General features: G+C 42.2%; 1 protein-coding gene across 6 annotated transcripts in view; it reads right to left on the bottom strand.

Annotated features, from left to right (window-relative positions):
• pfkfb3 (6-phosphofructo-2-kinase/fructose-2,6-biphosphatase 3) overlaps positions 1-21192 on the bottom strand; it is an 88646-nt gene that overhangs the window by 13118 nt on the left and 54336 nt on the right. For 2 of the 6 annotated variants that reach the window (XM_052034321.1, XM_052034326.1), the window contains exons 1-10: positions 18842-19157; positions 8409-8534; positions 6641-6737; positions 5718-5784; positions 4975-5049; positions 3449-3505; positions 3213-3337; positions 2564-2771; positions 1955-2101; positions 163-267 (exon numbers count right to left, since the gene is read on the bottom strand). In XM_052034321.1, the coding sequence (XP_051890281.1) occupies positions 163-267; positions 1955-2101; positions 2564-2771; positions 3213-3337; positions 3449-3505; positions 4975-5049; positions 5718-5784; positions 6641-6737; positions 8409-8534; positions 18842-18923 (1089 nt within the window). In that variant the 5' untranslated portion in view covers positions 18924-19157. Of the gene's footprint in view, positions 1-162; positions 268-1954; positions 2102-2563; positions 2772-3212; positions 3338-3448; positions 3506-4974; positions 5050-5717; positions 5785-6640; positions 6738-8408; positions 8535-8636; positions 8811-14944; positions 15075-18841; positions 19158-21192 lie in introns of those variants that run through there. The other 4 variants (XM_052034324.1, XM_052034322.1, XM_052034325.1 and 1 more) reach the window with 4 other exon arrangements.

Genomic DNA, 21192 nt, shown 5'->3' with positions numbered 1-21192 from the left:
AGCCTCCAACAAACATCAGCTCTCAGAGTATTTAGAGAATTAGTTTGGAAAGCCATTTCATTCACTAGCAGGTCACCAAAGTATAGCACCCTCTTGCTTGCTCTCTTTCCAATACACTGCTTTAATCCACTCAAACTCCACAAAGCTGCCAGCTATACCCACCTCACCCGTCGGGTATCGGTAATAATATTTGTCCTGTTCACGGAGGGAGTATTCTTCAGGGTATCGCTCCTTTATTTCTTCGTAGGTCAGATCCTCACATACGCCCTGAAATCAATGAAACAATTTCAGTCACCACCTTTCTCCCAAAAGCCCAACTAGCCTTAACTGTGCGAAATCATGTCCATTTGACAGAGGAGTCACTCCCAGTGTATTAGAACAGGCAAGTCAAAATACATTGCTGATCACCCTTTCCCGAAGTCCCAAGGTGGTCTGATACTCCTTTGCAATGAGTTGCAGACAGAGCTTGTACCAGGAAATGGGATTTCACATATTTAATGCAGCATCAAGGGCACATTGGCTTTTACCAGAAGTTATTCAAGACTTGTGAATGTCAAAACAGCCTAGAACATTGGTTGCTTCCAAGGCTAGTGCCAAATGCAAGCTAAATATAATGCATAGTCTGATTTGTAAACAGATTTTCCAATACTAGGAGCAAGTTAACTTTGGCCATGAAAATTAGCAGCTTCAACAAAATCAGACAATTCAATCACAAGACTCTCCATTATTTGGCAATTCAACAAGTCCACTGGTGGGAGGCTACAAGGGATCTGTGGCATGAAGTTGGTTTGTATCCTTGCATTAGATGCCCATAAGCAATAACCACCTCCAGAGGGGGAGAGTCGAGTGGGCAGTGACATCCACTGCCAGAAGCCAGCTCAGAAATCAGACATTTACAGCATCAAGCACCACTGTACTTGGACCTCTACATGTGACAATAAGAAACCAATTTATGAAAAATGGACCACTTAGACTAATGCACAGATCTGTAGGTGTTCAGCCAGGAACACTCAAACATGAAAGGATCTGTCTCCACCACTCTCAGGCAGCAAGTTCCAGACTACCACAGTTTAAGAATATTATTCATCACCTCCTGTCCAATTAGCTGAAATCTTTGTTCCCTAGTTACAATTTTTCTTGGGGTGGGAAGGAAGGGAAATTTTGTCTAGGTCTTTCTTTTGACATACAACACACTTAAGTCTGCTCCAAAGAAAACAAGGCCAGCCTAGATAATTCCCCCACTCATAACTACAATCCCAAGATTGGGAATGATAGTGCAGGACACTTGAACACCAACTGGTAATTGCTTTATTATTGTCACATATACCAAGACAGTGAAAGTCTTGTTTACATGCCATCCAGGCAGATCATTCTAAGTACATAGAGGTAGTACAAAAGGAAAAAAAAATGCAAAATAGTGTTAATTACAAAGAAAGTGCAGTGCAGGTAGACAAATTGCAAGGGCCACACCAAAGTGGATTGAGAGATCAAGGATTCACCTTTATCATACAAGAGGTCCATCAATAGTCTCACAACAGCAGGATAGAAGCTGTTCTTGAGCCTGGTGGTACGTGCTTTCTGGCTTTTGTATCTTCTGCCCGACAGGAAGGGGGGAGAGAAGAGAATGTCCAGGGTGGGATTATATTGGCTGTTTTCCTGAGGCAGCAGGAAGTGTAGACAGAATCAATGGAGAGGAGGCTGTTTGCGTGATGGACTGGGCTGTTCACACCTCTGCAATTTCTTGTGGTCTTGGACAGAGCAGTTGCTGTACCAAGCTGCGACACAAATGGATAGGATGCTTTCTATGGTGCATCTAAAAATTGGCGAGGGTCAAGGGGGACATTGAATTTCCCAGAATTCCAAACAATGATCCAAACTGCAAGTGACCCCAAATGGGTAGGTGGGTCTGTACAAATTGGGAAGAGATCAAAGGTCAAGGTTAAATGCAACTTACAGCATCTATTTCATTCAGTGCCTTCCACTGCTCATAATGGCCTCCAAAAACCTCAGCCGTCTGAATGGTCCGTTTCAGCTGGCTGGTCCAGATCTTGAGATCTTTTAGGTTCTGCTCCTCCAAAAACGTTCTTAATGCTGTGGAAAACTGTGGTGGTGGTGGAGTGGAGAGAAAGGAGTCTCTGTCACAGGAAGTTTCATAAAGTCCTCATTTGTTTTCAAGATAAAAAAAAGCCATGCAACTCTAAAGATGGTTGTCAGGATAACCCAGCAATGAACTGGCCAAATACAGTTGCCAACATTCAAATTATGCCTTTTGAATATTATTCACTGAAATTACTTTTATCTCAAACTTTAACACCTTTAAAGTTGTAAAGGATTTGCATGTTAAGCACTTCATGTTCTAATCATTTCTGACAAGGGCAAAGCCAGAGTTAGCATGTAGAGACCTTAAGTTATTCACTACTGTAGATTTTCAGCTGGTTAGCAAGCTGTGCCAAGCACAGATAGTTGCTTTTGGTGTGTTAGGTGGTGTCAAATTTCCAACATGCTTCAATAACATTGACTTATGGATTTGAGTAACCGTTGAGGGTCAGGTTTAGCCACATACCTTCTTTCCTCTGTAAGATAGCCCAGAGTCACCACCAATCTTGCCTTTGAGGTTATATTCACTTTCCCCATGACGACACAAGTAGATTGTACGAGGATGGACATGAATGTTCATCAGATAATAGACTATCCTGCTCTGGATGTGATCCAGGACCCGGTTTACCAGGAATCGCCTGCCCACATTAATCACCTTGATGAACGAGAGATCCCTAACAATTTGACATGCAGAGGGAGGAAAAGTTAAGTTGGCAAAACAATTCTTCATTAAACTAGTTGTTACACTGACTGAGACTATATAAAAAACAGCATTTTATTAGGCACAGAATTCCCACTATTGAAAGGAGTGTTGTATTAGATTGGTTCTTTCCAACATATTCATTGAATATTGGCTCAGCATTTGAGCTATAGTCAGGGGGTGAACATGTTGTACAGCACCTCTGGATTGGCAGTAATTACCAAGTCACAGGCCAGGGGTACAACATAACCCTTGCAGAATTTCCAGCATGCATTAGCCATCTTCACCCAATAGCATTTCCTTCATCTTAGTGCATAGAACACCATTTAGGTAAAGGCCATCCCTACTATAAATAACTACAGTACTTGGGCACAACAGACATCACACTTAAGGACCAACTCAGCATTGGACTCACTTATCATAGTTGTCTGGGTCCAAAGGCTGATATGTTGCTTTGTAGCATTCGATTCTCTTCAGGAAGTCTTCCATTGCATCAGCCCTGTTACAGTCCAAGTAATCCGGACTAGACACTTTCACATCCTGTAAGGAACAAAACATTAATTCAAATGGCAGATATTAAAACCAGGTTTCCTCAAAAGGTACACCCAATACTTGTATAGTCACTTAACTGCAGTTTCTGATACCACTTACCATGATGTTTGCAGCCACTACACTGGGATCATCACAGACAGACTCAACAAAAAACACCTGCAATTAAAAAAGATAAAAATTTAATTTCTTCAACCTTTGTTAATTTAAGTTCATCAAGTCAATAGCAGTGTTGAAATAGCAACCCATCAACGATAATCAGAAAGCTACAAATTCAATCTTTTTGTATAATAGATCATTAAAACAGATGGACTATTGAAATGCCACAAAGCTTTGTTCTCCCCCCCACCCCATCTACAGACACTGGTTTGGAGGGGGTGTGGGAATAAAATACAACGTGTTTCTATAAAGGTGGTTGCCACACTGTTGTGGACAACACATTGAAAAATGTTACTGCCCATGTTACAATAAGCCCACAAGCAGACCATTCAGCCCTAGTCTGTGCTGGCTCCATACATATCCACACTAACTCCTTTCCAAATTCCACTCAGCACAACCTTTCAGCGTGTTCCTATCCCTTTCATGTACTCTTAGTTTCCTGAAGTAACTAAACTATTTGCCTCAACTCTTCCTGTTGTAGTAACCTCCACATTACAACTCCCCAGTAAAGAAATGTTTCTGCATTTCCCTGCAACTCCCAAGGCCCCACAATTTGATTCTCACACAGAAGAATTCTCTTCACATCTAATCCACCCAACCCTTTTGCAACATTTAACATTCCCTCATCCCACCTTAGTCTGCCACTTCACCTCAGACCCTGGGATGAAGCTCCATTTGCTTGGGCATTGTACATTTACATCATCCCCACATTTTGATCAAGGTACAATGCAAGAAAATTGTAGATCTCCCACAGACAAAAGCTGCTGCGGACATCAAGCATACCACAGGCAACTCTGGCTGCAAATCTACAACGGACCCATATTCATAGCCTGACACAGCACAGCATGGATAACAGGCAAGTGGAAACTCCAATGGTCAAAGGCAAGTTTTATTTTTTAAATAAACAGGAGGAAAACTCCATCCCACAGCTGGGAGTAGAATGGGAACACCACTCTTCATTGGCTGTTACAGTAGACCTCATGCTGTTGGCCGAGAGTTCCAGTCACATTCTATTCACTGCAGCACAAAGGTTCACACTCCAGTGCACCTCTATACTGTCAAACCAACCATTAAACCCATCTGCCCACTTAAATGGATGCCATAGGCTCTCTTAAATGCAGGGGAATTTTCTGCAGCACCCTAGCAAAAGTTTGCTCCACTCAATGAACACCAGATTGAGACATGACTACACTGCTCAAGGGATCTTGCTGTCTGCAAATTGGCTGCTATATTTCCTACCTTTACTTTCACACATCAAGATCATAAATATTGCTGCAGAAATACTAAACATTTTACATCTATATAAATAGACAAGGAGTTAAAATTCCTAGCACTCTTATTTCAAATCCAAGAGCACCAGCTTCTAAGGTTCAGAGATAACAAGGCATGGTCCTTGCCCAGTGTCAATTTCAAACTCCCAAGACAAATCAAGTAGCAGTAATTCCAAATCACCACTGGACCACACTGACCTTCCATCCATTTTCTTCGGCAAAGTTTAGGATCATCGCCCTCCTATCCCTAGTGGTGTTTGTAGCGTCAAAAACCTGGAAAAATTAAGACGGTCTGGTTAAAATTGTTCAATTACCAACATGCTCAACATTTTAATTTTTCCTCTATGGATTGCTGGTAAAGAGCATAAAGCCTCTCATGTCTCCAACAGAGCACAAAGCCTTGACTCGATCCAGTACAATGCTGGCATCCACTACCACATTTTGCTTGCTGCAGTATTTGGTAGACTTTCAGTTAAAGCACAAGATACGAAAAGATTACATTGGAATTAGATAGAAACAGTTAATACAGCCAATAAAATTACAGCTCAAACATCTACTAGGCAAGCTAGCCCCAACTTTTCTACTAAGATATCTTTATTAGACACATGTACACCAAAACAGTGAAATACATCTTTTTTGTAGTGTTCTGGGGCAGCCCACAAGTGTCACTAACAAAATGGTTAAATTCTAATCTCAAGAGGTATCGACCCCTGGCAAGTTTAAGCAGCACACATGGGCATCTTAAGTGTTACTCATTACATCTCGGTACAAACAGAGGCAAACAGTGATCAGGCTTGCCTTGATCTTCTCATCGATTCATTTGAAGGGAGGGTGTCCCATGCTGGTGAATGATCCTCTTGGGGGAAAAAGAGATCACACCACTATACATTTTACAAACAGAAGCATCCAGCCCAATCTGTCAAGTAAGGAGACGGACTTACTGCAATTTGACCACCTTCCTCGGCAAGATAGGACTTTGCATCCCTCAAGGCTGCTAAGGCACACTGTCTGCAGAACACAATGCGGACAAGTCAGATTGAATACAGAGCACACAGTGACTGCAGATTTCACAATGACTCACCAGGAACTATTCAGACAACAACTGCTGGATTGCACTTGGGTTTATTGTATTAGGAAACATACAATTACAATGTAGACCTTTCAAAAAAAAGTCAATTTCCTTCCTTGACATTACACCCCTGTGGACAGGAATGTCCACTGAGTGAGTTGATGCAAGGCAGCTCCAACCCTAATAAGGTCAAATTGCAACATTCAGAGGATCTGCCAAGAGTGAACAGGAATTGCCAAAAGATTTGAGAGCTTCCAACAAATATTGAAGTTTGAAGGGGTCGGAAGGAAAACAAAAATGCAGGAACTCAAATACAGAATGACAGGACAATAGTCAGTTAAGTGCAGTGTTTGTGAAATGTATTCAAGAGCAGTGCAATCAAACACTCAAGAGTAAAGATAATCTAGGACCCAAATTCTATTAATGCAACATATCACATTGCCAATTCTCTATTACACTTCATTAATCTCTCCACTTTGAGGATGGCATCTTATTTCCCCACTTCCAAACCACAAAATCAGTCACTGATAGAGTGCTATCCTTAACACTCAGACTGTAGGGTTACCCCAAGTTAATTTGTACAATTTGCTGAAACGGGTTTTGACAGTATGTAGGAGTGAACACAAAGTGAAAGTAAATTGCTTCTTTTAGTAAGCTACTTTGGCAAGGATACAATTTTTTTCTGAAAAAGCTTCCCAGCATCGTAATACAATTGGTATTCACAGATGGGCTGGCTTCATTAGTGTTCACACATTAACAGAATACTTGAAGATACAGGCCACCAAACCTACTTACTTCCGAATTTTCATAGCATCTTCATTGTCATGGCGAAAGAAGTCATATGATCGATACCATTTAACGGCCTCTCGACGGTACTCACCGACATTGAAGACTGTACAAAAGAAGTATTATTAGTGTAGCAAAAGTATGAGAATTTAACATCTGCTTTCAGTCTGCGGTCAGGTTGAATCACACTTCCTGTTTACTAGCACACTGGGCCATTTTATTTCCTGCCCAGCCACACTTGTCTAGGACAGTTCATTCCCCAGGTTACAGATATTTGGACAGGTACATGGATAGGAAAGGTTTAGAGGGGTATGGGCCAAGTGCAGGGACTACCTCAGCTGGATAGCTTGGTCAGTATGGACGAGTTGGGCTGAAGAGCCCGTTTCCCTGCTGTATAGCTCCATGACTCTAAAGGGCAGAGTGATACAGTTAGTAGAACTGCCACTTCATGACTCCCACGACAGAGGTTCCACCCCAACTTCCTTAAATGTCCGCATGGAGTTTGCACGTTCTCCCTGTGACCATGTGGGCTTCCCCTGGGTGCTTCAGTTTTCTCCCATGTGGGTTGGTAGGTTGATTGGCCGCTATAAATTGTCTTTGGTGTGTAGGCGAGGGGTAGGATGGGAACGTTGGGGACATTAAGTTTCAGAGAAAATTCATGAGGGGAATGCAATTGCTGAGCTAGCATACACTCAATGGGCCAAAATGATCTCTTTTATGGAAATAACATTGATTTAAGAAATACTATAACATTTAGAGAGCAAACCCAAATCCTTCCACACTAGAGCAGCAGACCTCTGGAGTTTGACAATAAAGAATCTTGCTGTAATGAAGAACTTGCCATCCAGCTGGTCAGAGGTTTGCCCAGCTTGCCCAACACGATGGGTTACAGTCCAATGCCATGGCAACATGTTAGAATGGATACTTCCCCCTAAAATCAGCAGTTCCTACTGAATGCACACCTTCTCAACGAGAACCTTATGGTAGAAGTAAACTCCACCAGCCCTTTACCGATGGCAACCTGTATAATATTCTTCATTCTACCATCATTTATTCCAACTCAAATCTGTTTTAAGCATTGCCCAACAAGAACCCTTAATCAAAAGCAAAATCCTGAATAGTGAATTTCCCATTAGCATGATGACAACCAAACCATATTAAACCACAAGCTCAGAAACCAAAATATAAAAAGATGACAGTGAGGGCAGTAAGTAGCCAAGGACAAATATTGGGTTCCTTTGTTGATAGGAATCAGATTATCACTGGCAATGACAGCATTTATTACGTGTCCCTAATTGCCCATGAACTGAGGAGGAAGTGTCAACCATATTGGCAAGTCTGGAGTCCGACCAGGTAACTTATTTTAATTCCAGGATTATTTAAAATTCCATTAGATCCTTTAACCAGTGATACCATATCCTAGGGGAAAATATCATGAGACAAATCTGCCTTTGAGAAGCATAATCCCTTTGAATTATGATTCAGCCAATGACCAACCTTGGTTAATAACAAGCCTGAAGGAATCACTGAAAGGGCTTATGGAGTGAAGGAAATTCAGCCAAGAATAAAATCATATTTGGCCTTTTCATGGTAGTTGGCTGTGCCCCAGTCTTGAAAAATATTCTTCCATTAGACGCAAGAGGCTCAGATTTGACCAGTTTAGCACCAAGTCTTCAGGATGGAACTAAAGTTTCTAGCTCAACCCATTGGTACCCATAGGTGGGTCTGAAAGCCCCAGCCTTACCTCAATGGTATTCTGCCTGGTGGGTATACTTGCCTTTAGTTGGGGCTCCAATCCAGTTGAGGTATCGAGTCAGCTTCTTAGCTATGTAGGTCTTGCCCCGAGCTGGTAGTCCCACCATCACAATCACAGTGGGAGAGTTGGTGAGATGTGGAATGCATGCTGCTCAAGAAAAAAGAAAACAATCCATTAAGTTTCACTGATCCAAAGCATTTGCAATACCAATTTCCTTCCCTGCAATATTACACCTGCATAATCACACACCTTGATCTTTCAATTCAATCTTAAGATCTGGGTTAGTTCAGGTTTGTTAAGACCTACAGCTGCAGGTAACTCTCCAAAGCAGCCACATGGAGTGGAAGAGGGGGCAGAAAATTCTTAATTCTACCATTTTGTTCCAAATCACGAGCTCAAATCCAGGGTACCTTGTTTACCCTCCATCCTGGTCAAGGAGGGTCCCACAGTGCCATCTGCAAACAAAGCACAAGTGGAACCACATGCATAACCATCTCAACTCTACCAGTGCATCACAATCAGTCTACACAACATCGCGCAACAACAATTTAAAGGCATAAACACCCAACTGGGTGCGATCAGTGGCAATCCGTACAAGGCAAAGGCTTCCAGTCGACAAAAATACTACACCAAAGTCTGCAGTACACACCCATCTAACACAAGGCAGACAATTCTCCCTCACCTAAGCAAGCTGATACATTTTAATCTGTTCCGACAAAAGGTGAAGCAGAGGCCAGGACTGAAGAGGCAGTTATAACTTAAAGAGAAAGTCTTTATTCCCATAAACGTCAGGTGGTTGGGAGGCAAGGAGGGAGGTGGACATGGAAGGAACACAACGTGGTACAAGTCCAGCAACAGTGGGTAAGGTTAAGAGCAAACATTTTTAATGTTACAGACAGAAGACATTAGCAGAAGTCAGTCAGGCAGCACATGTGGAAAGAGAAACTATAACAAATTGGGTTGAAGGAAAAGTTTGAATCTTCAACTTGAAATGTCAGCTTCACAGATTCTGCCTGACCTGCTGAGTGTTTCAGACATTGTTCTCTCATCAGTTGAAGATTCCAATCTTTACAATAGATTTCACCACTTGTTTTCCGTTCTCCATCAACTCTGCAGGAGATAGAAGTACATGCAAGATGCAGACAATAGAAGTCAGCTACCCAGATTCTGTTCTGCTGACATTAGTTGAATTTCAGAAGAGTTCCACAAGCACATGCATTATATCAGTCATACAACTGGAGGCAAATTTCTACCCAAGTGAGGAAGAGTCACCATAATGTTTTAAGATTACAATATTTACATTTCAAAATTTGCCAACCTCCAATCAACATTCCAGTGCTCAAGTGTTTCTGCAACCCCAGAGTAACTGGACTCTCAAAACATGTACTGCCACTCATTGGTTCACAATTGTACCTCTACATTCAGAGGTATCACTAAATGAGTCAGTGATACAAGAGTGGAACTCACTCAAACTGCAAGGAATATCCTTGCTTTGAATAGTTCCACCCACCATATCTATAGGAGACCCAGTTTACAGCAACAGGTCAGTCACAGTACCAAGAGGATCATCAGAAAACATGTGCAAACACCCCCCCCCCCCCCGACTCTTGTAGCCAAGGCAACACAAGGACAGACCCCACTTCCATTTGCATGACTTTACCCTAACGAGGATAACCATCTGAACAAGGCAGATAGTTTATTGCTTTCCTGTGCAAGGTCCCACAGGCAGTCCAGCATGTAATTCTCCACAAGCATCAGTAATCAGACACTATGCATAAAACTGAACCACGAGATCCTGGTGGGGGAGCCGACTTAAGAGATTGGTTAAACTGACACTGACAGCAATGGTAATAGAGATGTACAGAGGGAGAGATGCTCAATCCACAGGAGGAAGGAATTAAGGAATACAAACAGGAAGATTAAAGTTACATCCAGATAAAGATTTTTGACTGTAGGTCATGTTTTTGATGCAAACTACACCAATTTGTAGTAATTTAGGCAATTTACGACCCAATTTGGTTGGTTACAAAGGAACATTGCACAGATTTGACTCATTCCCTCCTCTCTCATTACCCCAACCCCTCTTCACCCCTCAGTTACCTGACCAGAGTGCAGCAGATCTCAAAACAAGTGACACATGGTAACATCTGTGAAGCAAACAGTGCAAAAGAATTGGGACACCTTTAAGAGGATCATCTAAATGGTGAAAAGTCAGAAACAGTGGAAAGACTTTGGGGAACATGTACGCAGATGGTTAAAATGTCAGAAACTATGCAGGAAAATTAAAGAGGCTGGCCTTTATGTCTTGAGGACTTGGAGGAAAAGTGATGCCACATTTACGTAATGCCTGGTTAGACTACACTGGGAACCACTCTGAAGATACATTGGCTTGAGGCACATTTACCAGAATGAGCCCAAAATTGCAAAGAATAAAACACAAGGAAAGCTTACATAAATTCTGCTTGTATTTCTTGGAAGTTAGAAGGTTCAGAGATTACTCAGTTGAAGTTTTCAAGAACAGATGAGGTAGATAGAGAGAAACACTTCTGGTTGGGGAGTCTGGATTAGGGAAAAGCCAAACATTTGAGTGAAGTTTGCAAACACTGACACAGGGTGGAAGGCATCTGGACCTCATCTAAAAACAATCCACAAATCGATTGTTAATTTTAAACACTTGAGATTGATGGATTGTTAACTAAAATGTACAAGGGGGAAAGACTGGTGGTTTGAGTTACATTAGTCACAATCCCTGCTGGATGGTAGAACTTGGGCCAAATTCATACGATTCCTGCCTCTACTGTAATGTTATTTGGCAACTACAAATTTTCTCGAGTTCATAAATTTGGCAGAACGGAAGCTAAATCCAGAGTTACAGTCAACAAGTCCACAAAAGCTTTACAAATACAGTCACGTGCTATCTTTCTTGGGCACCAACTAAAGAAAGTGACTTCTTGTTCTTTGCACTTCTGACGAAAGACCTCTGATTACAAAAGCTTGCGCAAAAAAAAGACATTCACTTACTTCAAAGCTGCTGATACAATGGCCCAACAAGTTTCACAAGTACAACTATATGCTCTCATTCTATTTGTGAACAATTAAGAACTTTGCATATTACAAGAGTGTGTATGAAGAACATTTAGGTAACCTGGGATTACACTGTTCAAGCAGAGGAAAACAGCAATCATTCAGAAGATACTACAATTAAAAGATTTAGACTGTAAATTGTGGTTTTACAACCTTTCATTGCAGGGGATGAAACATGCACAGATATTCCTCCCTATGAGAACTAATCTGTACCCTGCCCTTAATGATCAGCAGAGTTTGATTGGAAATACTTAGGACTGGCACTTTTCCATTCCCCCAACCCAAAGCAGCAAGGACAGTTACATCTCAATTGCAGTCTTAAAGATCAGATACACTCACATCTGATTTCACCTCCACTTCAGGTCACAGATTTCAGATCACACTTCCAAAAAGACGTACAGGTTAGGAAGCATGGCAACACTTGTGGGCTGCCCCCAGAACACTACACAAAAAGCTGCATTTCACTGTGTGTTTCAATGGACATGTGACTAATAAAGATCTTATATAATGTGCTCATCTTGGAGATGGTACAACCACAGACTTCAGGGATCAAAGTCAAAGGTGATGCAGTTGTCCAAGGAGACAAGGTCCTCAGGTGGGGATGGGCAGAGTAGAAGCTGAGAGACCATCTCCTCAGACTAGAGAGACTAGAACCAAGACAAAGGGAGCTAGATGCCAAGGACCATGATAAGAAACATTTTTAGGTTGCAAACTTTGGAATGTGCTACTCCCAGGGCTGCAAGGACACACCCAATGTGAAAATGATAATATTTGGCACCAGAACTAATGAAAACTAGTTGGCAAGGTGAACTGGAGACTGGGATCACCTCTGATCTTCTTCAAAGGCAGCACAGAAGCCACATTGCCTATTCCCACCCACATTTCTTCAGCCAACATATCACAGATCACACCTGGAGACTTCTGCTGTACATTAATCATTATGACTAGAATGCAACCAAGAAGTTTTGTTTAACAGAAGCACTGTCACAACAGCAGCCAGTTGGCAGCCATGTGACAGACAGTGATATATTAAAGGACTAAGAGTTCCATCAGGGCTTCATCACGAGCTAGAAACTAACAGAGGTCGCTTAAGCACCAATAAATTAATCTGAACTGGATTAGTGAGCAAACTCCAAGGTTCCTAGAACTAGTTTGTACTCACTGAAATAGCTAACAGCTGGTTAAAATCAAACCCTCAAACCTATCGGTCTCTGGAAAAAAAGTTCAAAGTAGCACCAATTCACAGTACATTTGTGACATTGTGTTTGTGGACAAGGCATGCTGACAACTTTCAAGCACATTGTGAAGTGGTTACAATTCTGCACAACTACAACTGGTCACTGACAAGTACACAGTAGGACGACATTCAGCCTCTCAAGCCTGCCCTGCCATTCAATATGATCACAGTTGATCTACTGCTGGCTTCAACTTCTCTTTAGTGCCTCCCTCTCCTTACCCTCAATTCCTTCATCTTTCAAAGATTTACATACCTCATCTAAATACCCTCAATGATCTAGTCTCCACAATTATCAAGACCTTTCCATTCACATTATCCTTGCTCTGATTCTCCATGTATGATTTGCATGCTTCAACTCCAAAAACTGACTTTACACCAGATGGCTCAACCACAGAAGTGACTGACTTCTTTTTGTGATAAAAGGACACAGATGATTTGCATTAATCCCGATGTCAGTTGTGACTCAGTGGGTCTCTCTCTGGCAAGTCAGAAGACTCTGGAGTCAAGTCCTACTTCAGAGACAAGCACAAACCCAAACTGACCTCCAGCGTAGAACTGTGGGAGTGCTGCACTGTATTGTCTCTGGAGAAGGTTCTTTAACACTACAGATAACATGGCACTCTTGAACGAGACTTGTTCCCAGTGCCCTGACCAATACTCATTCCTCAAACAACATTACAAAAATAAAAATCACATTAGCAGTAACATTTTGCTGTTTGTGGGTAATATTGGTTGTGACATCACACCAGTGATTACAATTCGAAAGTACTTAATTGGAAGTAAGTACTTTGGAGATGTATTGGAAGGGAAATGAAACCTGCTGTGTAGAAACAAGTTTCTTTTTCTTCTTGAATGATGTGCAAGTATAATTTAAAAATTCCAAACTTGTCACAACCAGAGGGTATGATGAAAAGTGATCATACTGCCGCTCGAGAAAGGACAGGACCAATTACCTGGACATGTTTAAACCTTACAACCGTGGCAGGAGAAGTTTAACCTCACCTTACATAAAGGTCAAGAAGAGAAATCTGGAACTGGTTAACAGTAACTACAAAACTACCAGATAGTTACACAATCCCAGCTACTACACAAATGTCCTTCACCGCCACCCTTATTGTGACCTGTCACCCTGGACCCACAGCAAATGAATCTCAACTGAAACAGTCCAACAAGATATTCAACTGGAAAGTTACATGTGGTCTTACTAGGGAGGCCCACATCTTACGAATTAAAGCTATTTGCCCTGCCCCAACAAACCAATTCTGGTCCAATTGTACACGACCCCTTAGAAACTGCGCAGAACAAGAGCAGACTGTGAGCACAAGAGTACACTTGCTACTACCGTCAGGCAGGAGGTACAGAAGCCTGAAGTCCCACACCACCAGGTTCAGGAGCAGCTACTTTCCTACAGCCATCAGGTTCTCGAACCAACCCTGCACAACCCTAACCCCACCTCAGCAACAGAACACTACAGACCACCTCTTGCACTGCCATGGACTTGTGTCTGATTGTGGTTTCTGCACTAATGCTTTGTTTTGCAGTCTCTATTCTTCACTGGTATAATTTATATACAACATATAAATACGTTCTGTTGTCTGAACCTACCTGCCTGTGATGCTGTTGAAAGTTTTTCATTGCACCTATACCTCACTGTATTTGTGCACATGACAATAAACTCAATACAACTTGGAGAAAGGGGGCCCCCACACAGTACTTGCAACGTAACAGTACGCTGACAAAGGCTGGGTTATATTCAAGGTATGCAGAGTACTGTAATCACTGCCACAGAGGCTAAATAATTTGAGAATTTCAGAAAGCAAAATCAAATCCTTAGTTTGTGGCACCTCAGCCAACAGCCAATCAATATCATTGCAACAATAATGCATCAGTTTAGCACAGTCTCAGCACGGGGCAGCTTTTCCATCAGGACTTCAGGCATGAACTACACAATAAGTGTAATGCAAATAAAAGAATAATCTGCTCCAGGTTACATTCAAGTAGTTTAAGCACACTCACCATCTCTCCATCTGGGGAACCACACTAGTGCAAGTGCCTTCTACTTGAGAAAGGTATAATTAAAGAGAAAAGCTGCCAAAACTTTTAAAACTTTACTCAATAACCCTTAACTGCATACACTAAGGGTCCTGTCCATTTGATGCAGGGCATGCATTATCCCTGATCAGAATAACATCATATCCTGTGTGGTATCCTGTTGAAACCATTCTTTAACCGTTACCTTCAGTTTATGAAACTGTTGGGTGTAACATCGCACAAAGGCAAGGCAGAGGCTGGCAATACAACAGGAACATTGAAGAGCTTCGTCCACTGGCTGAAACCCCACACGAGCGATCTTACGGAACGACAAACTGTGAATCAAAGCAGTGGCTGGTTGAAGGTTGGGGTATTGGTGAAGGCATGAACTAGGATACGGAGCAAGTTGTAACACAAAACAAAAATCTTCACCCCCTTTTGAGGGGAGATATCACCAATGTATACAAAAAGGAAATGTCCCCAAATATTAGCCTTAATTGCAAGCATTTGGCAACACCATTCATGCAAGAAAGAATCCAATAAAATGTTTTATTCAGTGAAATACAAACTGCACATTGAACTGGTATTTCCGCTGTAGAAAATGTGGGTAGATTAGAGGTCCTACTATATAATTATGTACACTGGAAAATTAAGTTCATGGAGGAATAAAAAAGCTTTCTGCAGCAATATGATGCAATATGGGTTAAGTGGTTTTAATTTCTATAATATGGGGTTTTCCCTGGTTTATAATAGTCACAAGATTGGAGAAGGGCTGTAAAGTGAGCTATGTTTTTGAGTTGGTTAAACGTACTGAAATATGTATGTTTATCTAATTCTAATTAAGCACCTTGTCCTTTAATGTTTAATTTGCATCACCAGCAAGGTTTAAAAATAGCCATGTCAATGGCCCAGTTACATACCAGGTGAGAGGTTTTTTTATAATATAAAAGCATTAATTACAGTTCTAAACCAATGCATTTAACTGCCACCAGTACAAATTTCCTCCAAGACAATCAAGATCACAAGTTTTTCCTTCTGTTCATGAAATGGGAAGTCACTGACATTTATTGCTGGTTCCCAATTACCCTATACTGTTTAATAAGCTATTTTGGAGGATATCCAAGGGTCAGCCATATAGGTGGGTTTGGAGTCACAAAGACTAGATGTGGTAGAAGAGAGATCTCCTTCCCTGAAGGACCTTAGAAAAAGCTGGAATAAAACAGGACCAAGTTAAACACCAATCACCATGGTGGGATTTGAACTTTCATCTCAGAATTAATAATCCAAGCCTCTGGATACAAGCCTGATAAAAATAAAAAAAAACAAGATGCTGGAAAACTGAAGAGCAGAAAATGCTGGAAATACTCAGGTCAGGCAGCATCTGTGGGGGAAAGAGGAGTTAATGTGTTTCAGGTCAAAGCCTTCACCAGAACTCTGCATTTTCTGTACAGCATTCAATGTGACAAGGCTTCCACTGTTAAATCTAATGAATCAGCCACAAGGCTACCACACCCACAAGTTGAAATTTTCCTTTATAAAAACACTCAATTTGCAATTCAAACCAACATTTCCATTTGAATATTTATTCCAGGAGATTACACAAAAAATAGTTTACTGGTTGTTAATTACTCCGGGATGTTGAGATAGGGAATAGGTGTTACTTAAATGCAAGGCTTCCTGTGCACTGGAATCTTTTCTCATTTTATACTGAGTAATCCTAAGGGTCAACACCAACTGAGAAACATAACCTGATCACTTGCACACTCCATCACCCTGCAGAGAGTGCCCGACACCACTTCCCACTCTAAATTGGGAAAGTTAACACAAGCAACTTATCAAAACTATGCACTAAAAGCAAATGGATATTGCCATCTGAAGGAAGTATGTCTAACAGTCAAGTCTGGGAAACTCTTGGCTAAAATTCATGCCTATAAAGTGTTCCACTAGAGCAAAGCATTAACTAGGTTAATATTGACTAGGTCCAATATTCATGCATTTTTAAAACTAAGAGTCATAGAGCACTACAGCACAGAAACAGGCCCTTCGGCCCACCTTAGTCCATGCTGACCTGATCTTCTACATATTCCTATCTACCTGTACCCAGACCATATCCCTCCAAACCCCTCCCATCCATGTACCTATCCAAACTTTTAAGTGTTACAATTGAACCCCCATCCACCACTTCCACTGGCAGCTCGTTCCACACTCTCACCACCCTGAGTGAAGAAGTTTCCCCCTCAGATTCCCCTTAAATATTTCACCTTTCACCCCAAACCCATGTTTTCAAAATCCTGCATCTCTGAACTTTTCTATAACCCTGATTTCTGCACTCCAATCCCAACCTCAATCATCCCCATTTTATATATAGATCATGCTGGGGCATGGTGACTCATTGCAGACTGCTCTCTGCACATCTACTCATTACTTCCATTATTTCCCCTTGTGCTACCTCAATGCACTGATGTGAAGTGATCTGTATGGATGGCACACAGGACAAAGTTTTTCCACTGTGACAATAATAAACCAATTTACCAAATATCGGTTATGCCTTCATTTCTGCATTCCCTCCTTTATTTCTCTGTTTATCAGCCCCAGTAATTCCTGGGTCATACCCCTAGGCTTTTCTCACTCCCAGCAACTCCCCCCCCCCCCCCCCACACAGATTCTGCCACTCACCTGGACACTTAGGAGCAATTTACAGCGGCCGATTAACCTACTATACCCATGGTCTTTGGGAAGTGGGAGGGAACCGATGGAGAGCGCGCAAACTCCACACAGACAGCGCCGGAGGTCAGGATTGAACCCGGGTCTCTGACGCTGTGAGACAGCGGCTCTGTATCGCAGTTGGTCAAAATCCTATTGAGCAGAAAGAGGGCCCGACTAGCATACTATTTGTTCTTGCAATAATCTTAACAAATCAAAAACTAGCACGATGTTAGAAAAAAAAGAGGATCCTCAAATGTATCCCAGGGCGATGAATGAAACACAATGGTTGAGAATTAATTCCACTTTCACTTCAGGTTTAGGTTGCATTTGGTTCCAGGTAACTATGGAAACTGGGGGAATCTGATGTAATGGCATCACGTCTACTTGTCACATCCAAAGGGGGAGCTCCGCACACTGTGCGGATTCAACGTCGATTAGAACTGAAACCAACACCGTACCTCGGTAACATGCAACTCCTGATGTTTACGGTAACCAATGTAACCAAGGGGGTGGGAGATGCATCTGAAAATGTTACATGTGAAAATGCAACATGTAATAATTTAATATAATGCAAGACCACTTCACCATAGGAAGTGCATTTGGCTCTTTAAGATAAATTTCCGATTACTAACGAAAGCAAAATACTATTTCATGCGTCATAAAAGGATTTAGTTAGATGCAAGGTTAGGGGGTGCCCAAGGAAAAAAGTCCCTCTACTAAAAAGATGCAAAGCTTCAAACGCAGACACGAGAGGAGGGCGATTTACACTGGCCAGCTTCAGAGAAAAGTAGTGAGCGCAACTTTAAACTCGTTTCAGACATCATTTCCAGCAAACCGTATCCTTACATAACCCGGCTTCTGAAGGGATTCCGCAGTCACGTGTATTTAAAAAATCCCATTGCCAATTCATAATTATAGTGGGGGCGGGGAAAGAAAGAGAAAGCTTGGAATAATTAAAATCTCCAACGACAGATCAGACCAGCGTTTGATACCAATGAAGTGAGAGTCATAGAGCCAGAGGAGGGAAAAGAATCAACCCGGATAACAAGAGGAAGAGCCTCCAGCACTGAGCGACTCCCGCCCGCATGCCATTAACACAGCAATGACATTCCGAGACACGTTGAGCGGGATCAAAACCCCAACAACCTGCCCCAGCCTACAATAGCTGTTGTGAGTCCCTCTGCCGCATGACCCCGAACACAATTAACAGAAATTAATTGACGCTAGACTAAATTTCAACCTGTTGGAGACTTTTTTTTAAAAAAAAGAGGTTGCAAAATCCCTTCCAGTACTTTAAGCACATAGAGCAAAATGTCACTAAATACAAGCTACAATATTATAAAAGGACTCTGCCTACTCCCAGGGCAGACTCAGCCTACTCCCAGGGCAGACTCACATTGGGATGGTACAGCGGGCCGTTCGTCTTTGTAAGGCATCCATATTTTCTGCATCGGGTTCCTCGTTAACTCTCTGGGCATTTTACCGTCGGCTGCTGCTGTTCAGTCAAGGACAAGAGGTGAGGGTCTTTCTGTCGGGAGGGGATGTAAAGGTGTCTCTGGAGGGGGGGGGGGGGAGAGAGTGAGGGTCGCGACGGCTGTCAGATGTGGCACTGATCTGGTCTGCCTTCCAAAGGGATCCGCAATGCCGCAGCCGGCCGGGCTCCGCTCAGTCTCAGCAGCGACCTCCCGCTCCGCTCTCCACCTCCTGACAGTGACTCAGCGCCGGCTCGCCGCCCCTTTTAAACCCTCCCCGCCCCGCCGACGTCACACCCAGCGCGTCATCGCCCCCAGCCCGCCAATGGCGGCCCGTCATGCAAATCAACGCCGCGGATCAGCGCGCTGATTGGGCCGGGACTTTGATACATGAGGTCGTGTGGCGAGTCCCAGTTGTTGCAGGGATGACTGGGTCTGGAGGGAAAACCTGTCTGAGCGATACCTTGGCTTCAGCTGGAGATAAAAAGCGGGATAAAGGAGAATTATATACAAATATATATATATATACACACACACAAGAGGGAGAAAAAAAGAGAGCGAAAAGCAAATAAATATGCATTGCAAACAAAATACATTGCAAAATGATATTCTTCAAAATGATTTTTAATCTACGCACTAACAGTGCAATTAAAGTTATTTTAAAGTGTCTTGTTAATTACTGCAACTTCTTGCAAGTCTGCATTCAAGGTTCAGCCGAGGAACGCAGCTTTATTTTATTGGCCATATTAAAAATTCCTTCAAGCAATAAAGGATTGCAGCTGAAAATAGCTACCGCACTTGATTGCTGAGGTTGTCTAGATTTCCTGTTTGTTCTCAAAACAAAATCTTATTTCGATTGTACGGAAGTTTAAACCTTGCTCTTTTGAGCGTTGTCTATACATTTAATTGGTAACACGGACAATGGGGAAAGCTTTTTTGCCCGTTTGGTTTTTCCAAGCGCTACAATTTATGCAAAGCTGTTTCGTTTCACATTTTAAAACGCCTTAATATTTTAATTAATCTTGATTAATTAATTTAATTAATTTAAGTAAATTTAAAACGAATGTAATTCTCCTAGACCACAGTCATATTCCCATATAGTTATCCAGGTTTGATACATGGTCTAACATTTTACTAATAATCTTTTACAAAAATATACAGATTTTTCAAAATGTGGATTTATTTGCGGTTAAAACCCATTGCTTCTTTGTCTTCTGCGATGAAGCACTAATTCAATCGTCTAGACGATTGTATAGAAAAAAAAACCGCCGAAATAGAGTTAGGGTGAGGAGGGGGGAGAGAAACCCCTGATCACGTCTCTCACGTACAGGGCATCACACAAAGCCCTTGCAAGAAGCCTCTCTCACTCCCAGCTCCCCCCGCCTCTCTGGTTCGGTGACTCATTCAGAATACTAGCATCCTTTCAAAGAAAGGATATTTCCTCTAACGGGAATGCCCGCTCAGTACTCGCCACTGCCCGCACCATTTGTTTTAAATCAAGTTAACATGCGTCGGTATGGTAAAAAGCGCCGTGCTGTCAAAAGCTGGACTTCAAGCAGAATAAAACTTGCGCCCTTCACTAAATCCGCTTGAAAGTGCCAAAGGGTAAAACATTACAATTGTAAACCGCTTTCCGCTCATTAGGTATCTACTTTTAGCTGCTCCAAAGTCTACTGCACTAATCTTCCTAAGGCTCTAGATAGCATCCCGAACAAATCGGCATTATGTGTGGTTAAGATGCTACCTGACCCGGTAAATATTTGTAGCATTTTCCCACAATACTGAATCCCTTTTCTGCGATGCATTATCAGTTCACGTTGCAAGCAATGGGATGGGGGGGGGGGGGGGTAAATTAATCCATCGTGCCCGCTGGCTGCAATCGCATCGTTATTATTGGCTAATTGCAAATCCTTTGTCATTTCGACACAGCCTTACTCAGCAGCAACAGGTTTGTATTATCACACCCCGTTATCTACAACAGAAAGAGCAAGTACCAGCTCAGTAAACAACTGAGGTGAAAGAAAGGTAGAAGATACAGAAGCCTGAGGGCACGTACCACCGGGCTCAAGAACAGTTTCTACCCCACTGTGATAAGGCTATTGAACGGTTCCCTTATACAAATGAGATGGACTCTGACCTCACGATCTACCTCGTTGTGACCTTGCACCTTATTGCACTGCACTCTCTCTGCAGCTGTGACACTTTACTCTGTACTTTTATTGTTTTTACCTGTACTGCATCAATGCACTTTGTACTAACTCGATGTAACTGCACC

The sequence above is a fragment of the Pristis pectinata genome, chromosome 19 (assembly GCF_009764475.1).
Source record: "Pristis pectinata isolate sPriPec2 chromosome 19, sPriPec2.1.pri, whole genome shotgun sequence".
Taxonomy (NCBI): Eukaryota; Metazoa; Chordata; class Chondrichthyes; order Rhinopristiformes; family Pristidae; genus Pristis; species Pristis pectinata.
The sequence above is the reverse complement of the archived record's forward strand: the minus strand, read 5'-3'. Positions and strand labels throughout refer to the sequence as shown.